The sequence below is a fragment of the Papilio xuthus genome, unplaced genomic scaffold (assembly GCF_000836235.2).
Source record: "Papilio xuthus unplaced genomic scaffold, Pxut_1.1 DF825946.1, whole genome shotgun sequence".
Classification (NCBI taxonomy): domain Eukaryota; kingdom Metazoa; phylum Arthropoda; class Insecta; order Lepidoptera; family Papilionidae; genus Papilio; species Papilio xuthus.
In genome coordinates this window covers 4,117,135-4,123,798 of record NW_013532703.1, presented here as the reverse complement: position 1 = coordinate 4,123,798, position 6,664 = coordinate 4,117,135, and the positions used below count along the sequence as shown (strand labels likewise).

The 6,664-nt window shown below is 35.5% G+C and overlaps 1 protein-coding gene across 1 annotated transcript; it reads left to right on the top strand.

Annotated features, from left to right (window-relative positions):
- The first annotated feature begins 2,695 nt into the window (after positions 1-2,695).
- Positions 2,696-4,628, top strand: Sgt1 (suppressor of G2 allele of skp1). Its single transcript, XM_013320518.1, has 6 exons — positions 2,696-2,890; positions 3,045-3,161; positions 3,427-3,628; positions 3,789-3,874; positions 4,057-4,161; positions 4,238-4,628. Exons 1-6 carry the CDS (start codon positions 2,858-2,860, stop codon positions 4,340-4,342), a joined length of 648 nt encoding a protein of 215 aa, XP_013175972.1. The 5' UTR covers positions 2,696-2,857; the 3' UTR covers positions 4,343-4,628.
- The last annotated feature ends 2,036 nt before the right edge of the window (positions 4,629-6,664 follow it).

Genomic DNA, 6,664 nt, shown 5'->3' with positions numbered 1-6,664 from the left:
GTTAGACCGTTAGACCGTTAGACCGTTAGACCGTTAGACCGTTAGACCGTTAGACCGTTAGACCGTTAGACCGTTAGACCGTTAGACCGTTAGACCGTTAGACCGTTAGACCGTTAGACCGTTAGACCCTTAGACCCTTAGACCCTTAGACCCTTAGACCCTTAGACCCTTAGACCCTTAGACCCTTAGACCCTTAGACCCTTAGACCCTTAGACCCTTAGACCCTTAGACCCTTAGACCCTTAGACCCTCGGACCCATAGACCCTCGGACCCTTAGACCCTCGGACCCTTAGACCCTTAGACCCTTAGACCCTTAGACCCTTAGACCCTTAGACCCTTAGGATCCCTTAGATCCTTTTCTCAACGACAAAGTGCAAGCACAAAACACGATGACCCAACTCGATCCGTCTCCACTTCACGACTATATTCGTAACAACTGTCAAAACGCTTTATATAAAGATGGTGCCTCGACCCCTCTCAAGCCAGGTGCTCTGCTCTGATTGGTCGTTACTTAAATTACGATAATAATGTTATTAAATCTAGTAATAACGTAACTTAAAAAGTAAGATCAAATTAAAAGTTATTAGAAGCTTTTACAATATCAATAAACATTAAACATTGCTCACTATGCGTTAAACAATAATTCAGTTGACAATGGCTACTTAATAACTTCCTACTTTAAATATAATCACAATGGCTTCCTCCGACATTGTGGGGTGATGCTAATATAAGAGACCGCACCCTCATTTTCGGGGCACACTCGCCACCGAACACTGAAGCCAGCGGAAGCTCTGCCCGTTTGACTAGCCAAAATAATTAATCATTTTAACTCTGATAGTTGATTATAGTTAATGTTGTATTTTTAAATCATTTTAGTGTTAATTACATTTATTTAATTCTGTTAGTTTTCTTATTAATTCAAAAAGTATAGTGTATAAGAGATTGTTTTTTTTAATTTTCCCTGCTTCTGATCATTAAGATCAGTAGTGGGATAGTGAAACTCCCACGTCCTTGTTTGTACATCCTGATACGATGTGTTTCCATTGTTATTTCTTTAATTGGCTAGTCATACGATCAGAAATATATTTTTGGAAATTGTAACTACCCTTGTTTAAAAGGACAAATTAGCACTTTGTTTTCGGTGTTTCGTATACGTAAGTAAGACGTGATGTGACGGTGTGATCAAGTTTTATGATGCCAACTTTGGTGAGTACGTTCCAATTATTTTATTCTCCGTTTTAAAATAACAAATAAAAGTTGAATTTGTTAGTTTGTTGTGAACATTTTTAAATGGCTCGACTTTAATATTTTGCCGTGCTTACCCTGCTGATCAATTATTTACCGTAACTTGAATGCGTTGCTTCGAATTGCGTATAATTTGAAATACTTGCTAAAAAAAGAAAACATGCCTAATAAGAGGCGGCAGAATAGAAGTCGGTCGCGAAATCGCAGATCGCATTCTAGCCAACATGATTCGCGCTACAGACGGCGTAGCCCTTCTAGCAATATTTTAACCGAAACAATGCAACAAATTTTGAATAGATTGGTGTCATTAGAGGAACAACAGGTAGTGTCTTCAAGGAGTCAAGTGGCCGCGCCACAGTGGAAGGAGTCAAGTGGCCGCACCGCAGTGGAAGTGGCCAGGTCCGCGGTGCCTGTGACAACCATCAGCACCAAGCCCGTTCCTGCCGTTGAGCCTGCCGTGTCGTTGCCGCCGCCGTCGCAGTTGGGCGAAGCTGTGACTGCGAGCTTCGAGGGCGCGCAGAGCGGTTGGCTTCAACGACTCCGTCCTCACCGGAGCGTCCCGCGAGCGCTACCTCAGTCCAGGCCAGCGCCGCCGATCGCGTCATCGATGCGATACGATCCATAAATATACCTTCTATATTATAGTCTTATTATATTTCTAATTTTGATCCGAGTGTGATAACATATAGTATATATAATGACATATAGACATGGTGTGAAGAAGTAGACCGTGCTAGGTCATCTAATAATTGGAGTGATCACGAATGTCTTTCTCGCATTGGCAATTGTTTACAAAGAGATGCTAAAACGTGGCTCAGCGAATGGGTAACGAATGACCGCAGTTGGAGTAATTTTAAAAACGAATTTAAGCCTTTATGGACATAAAGGCTTTTTGGACAAAAAACAGACATAGCCTATACGAGGTTATGAGCACCAATTCGGATAGCTTCCTTACATACGCTGATTATGCTCGTAGGTCCCTTTTACGATTACGAATCATTAGGGGGTTAAGCGATGAGCTGATATCGGCAATAGTTATACGGGGCATCACAGATCCGCAGATCCGCGCATCTGCTACGAGATTAATGCCAAATGAGTTAGTAGAGTTCCTTTCTATTTATGTCAAGTCTAATGCCCCTCATTCTAACAAAAACTCAAGTGGGTTGCGTCATGATCGTTCGTTTAACAATAGACATGGGGTATACGATCGCAAACAGCGGTTCGAGTCCGGTAAATGCGTTTGCAACAAATTTAAGGTGCCCTAAATAAAATTAATGATCTGTCACAAATTTAACTGCCATAAATCTACCAAGTGTGTAAAATTTACAAGTCTTTTTCAGTAGCTTTCTTTTATATTGAAAGCCTAAATCAAAGAGTATATGGTCTACCTACACGAAATGTCAGCCACAAAGCTTGATTCGATTTCTATATTTTCGAGTTAATTCATCGATTTTTCGATCTCCTTATAGCGAGTTGTGAGTGACAGTGAAGGTGAAGTGACATTTGTAAATTCAGATCTAGAAAAGTCGACGCATTTTGTTATCGTTTTTGCTTGTTACCAAAATAGTGTTTTTCAGTGTCTTGCTTTAATATTTTGGGAACTTCAATAATTATGAGTGAAGGAAAGGAAACTCCGCCGGCAGAGGTATGTTCTATTATTAGCATATACAAAAAGCCGGGTTCATGTTGCTTTTGTATAATCAATGGCAAAATTTAAATAGATTTTTCCGTCTATTTGTTGATATGATGTGTACTGAACCTTGTCCGATAAAATACGTAAAAAATTTCTTTTCTTACAGCCTGCCAATCCAAAAATCAAACATGATTGGTACCAGACTGATTCCCAAGTAATCATAACAGTTCTCCTTAAGAATGCTCCGAATGAAAAAGTAAAAGTTCACTATGGAGATCGTAGCGTAAGTGTTATCTTATTATTTAAAGTTTAAAGAAGAGTATAATGTTTTCGGGAAGAATAATTGTTAATAGTTCTCATAAGGGAATGAGAATTCTTTGCAATCACACCCTTTCTACTATTTTTCTTGCCTATCAACTTAATAATTGGAATGTCACACAGTGTTTGATTTCTTAGCAATTGAGGAGGCTACTTGCCAATTTGTCACCTTATATTATAAAAAAATCGACATAAATTTATAAATCTAAATAGGAACAAATGTTTCACAGGTATCTATATCAAGTGCCATTCCTAACTCAGAATCAGAGTACAGCCTGGAACTTGAACTGGCACATGAGATTGTACCTGCCATGTGCACATATGTGGTTACACCCTCAAAGATAGAAGTCAAACTGCGCAAGAAGGAGGGTATCCGTTGGACCCAGCTTGAAGGTGAAGGGGAAGAGGAGAAGATTAAAGCTATTCCACAAGGTATGTATGATCCCTGATTTACAGTGATATCTTTGTATTTAAACTGTTGAATGGGCAATTTAGTGACAATAAGACGGGGTTTTCACTGCAGGAGGACATTGTTTAAATGGTCTATAGAATTAATTACAACTGTATGAATATAATATAACTTTTTCCCCAGCTGTTCTTGATGCCTCTGGACCACAGCAACCACCCAAGCTCTTTAGAAAAGATTGGGACAAAATTGAACGGGATATTAAGAAGATGGTATGTTTTCACAAATCAAATAATATTGATTTATTCAAATATTCAAGTAGAGTTCATCTTATCATTTAACACATTTCACACTGTTACAATTTTTAGCTTATAAAGTAATGAAGTAAAGTTTGTGATACTAAGTGGATAAAAAAAAAAAATTGTTAAGTGTTTTTTGTAATTGTTATTTATAGGAAGAAGAAGAAAAAGAGGAAGGTGATGCGGCTCTGAACTCAATGTTCCAGAAGATATATGGTGAAGGTTCTGATGAAGTTCGCCGAGCTATGAACAAGAGCTATGTATGTATAATTATTATAGAAAAATGTTTTATTTTTTTGCCCTGGATTCCTTTATTATTACTTTATTTTATTTTAGGTGGAATCTGGTGGTACAGTGCTGAGCACAAACTGGAACCAGGTGTCAAAGGAGAAGGTTGAGGTGAAGCCACCCGATGGACTGGAATTCAAAAAATGGGAGTAAATTTATAATGTACCATGAACTATTCAAGAGATAAATCCTTGTCACAGTAAGTGGTAACTGCCAAATATCTCACTATTAGATTTAGTCATTTCATTGTCTATCTGTGTGTCCTATAATCAATCATTGATTCATTTATATACACATGACTAGATTTTTTTTACAATATACTATATTGTGTATCTGATTCTAGATTTTGCTTAACATCTAATTACATAAAGTAAACTCATAAATGGATAACATTCAAAAGTAAAATATTATTATTTTTATTGATTCAATTTCTCATTTGTTTTATGTTGAGAAGGATATCTTTATTTTATTTGATAGAAAAACTGGAGTGATTTTAATAAACAGTTTTATATTTTTGTTAATTTAGTTAAGTTTTAAATACATAAAAATAATTTAAATGTCACAATTTTGCAAAATAACTTTTTTTAAAAAATAACTAGATAGTGAAATATTTTGGCAATTCTATTGAGTTAATTTGCCATAAATCTTACATGTGCATTCAATTTTATTTTGCAAAACTTGAGATTGCTTGAAACAGTACTGAGGTTTGTGCGACTTTCTTCTGCCTTTTAATTGCGTTGTTAATTTGCTAATCGAGTGAATTATTATTACATAGTAATAAGTATGTAGGAATGTTTATTGAAAGGTGAGTATAGCCTAGAGCATTTACCTGTAACATAACGAGTCACTATATTTTCTAATGTATCACCCTTTTACGAACCATACATGTTTTGGAAACTGCTTTTACCTATATTATAAAATTCATTAGATAATGCTCTAGTGTATATTCACCTCTAGAATTATTGTAATAAGACTGCAAGTCGTATATAATTGTAATAAATAACTGTATACCATAAATTGTTTTATTTGTACCAAACTTTCAGCGGTCAAAATAAAACCAAGCATGTAAATATTTATTTTTACTGACTAAAAATAATAGCAAGTTACAAAAAAATAAGTTAGGAATTGAGATCATAGTTTTATACAGAATTTTTATTTTGTTAATTCATTAATCATTTTATTGCAACAATAAAATTAAGGTACAGTCAGCGTCATATAGATCGTCACAGACAAGATATGCAAATATATAGGTACATCAAAAGTAATCAATTATATCGGTACAACAAAAGTCCTCAAAATAATAGATACATTCACTCTGCTCAAAAACATCGGTACATACACAGCGTCAAATATATGAGTACATGCAAGATGCTCATAAATATCGTAGCAGCCACAGCGTCATAAGTAACGAAGCAGTCAAGGTGCGCAAAAATATCGGTACATTTGACAAAATTGAACTCTATCTCTATATACTTGTGATACAATTTGAAATAAACTACTTCTGTTACATTCATTTGACACTTTGCATCAAACCATTTTTCAAAATTTACTAAAAGTGTTCGACGCGGATGACAGATATTAGGTAGATAAAACCAACATCAAATTTAAGTTTGTCATCATATATGCTATTTTGGTCTCGTGGCCTTACCCTTCGCCGCCGTTGGTACGTAAGGTCGGCGGTTCAAATCCCAAGCCACTATTTTTTTTTCATATTTAAACTTTTTAATTTTAATATCGAAGCACTTGTAATTCAACTTTATCGCCGTAGTTGTTAGGTACTTTTTGATATTGCTTTGGACTAATGAGTTTGACCGTTAAAGTACTTTTCTATTTCAAACAAAAATGAAGGAGATAAAGCGATGCTATTGGCATGTAATTTGTTTATTACTCATGTTTGTTAAACTTGTACCGGTAAAAATAACACTTTTACTTTTACCTTTTACTGATACTGATTATATTTAAGAAACAAAGAAAAAAAACTGAATGTCAATATCCAAACTACATCAAATTTTTGGTCGATTGCAATAAACATTCCAGTGTGCGTGGGCGCGCACATATATGTAGATAACACTTGTACGTATAGTTTCCGCGCGTACCATTCTTAAAACCCGCAAAGACAATACACGCTCCGCCCATTCACTTCACCCGCGATGGTCTGACATAATTGTTGTTAACTTTATTTAAATTTCTTTCTACCCAACAGCGAAAATTATAAAAAAAAATTGTCGAGCAAAATTTTACATTACCAAATTTTTACTGGTTATGAAAAAATAACCCCGTGATTGATAAAATGAAACAAAAGTAGCCTGAGATTCGAACCGGTAAACTTACATATTACGGCAAACATACTAGAATACTGCGCCAAACTAGTATTATATATATTGTGACAAGGCAAAATTTGATATTAGTTAATACGTATCTGTCATATTCGGCGTGACAATCTTTTATATTTAAGCGTTATGACAGGAGAAGAAA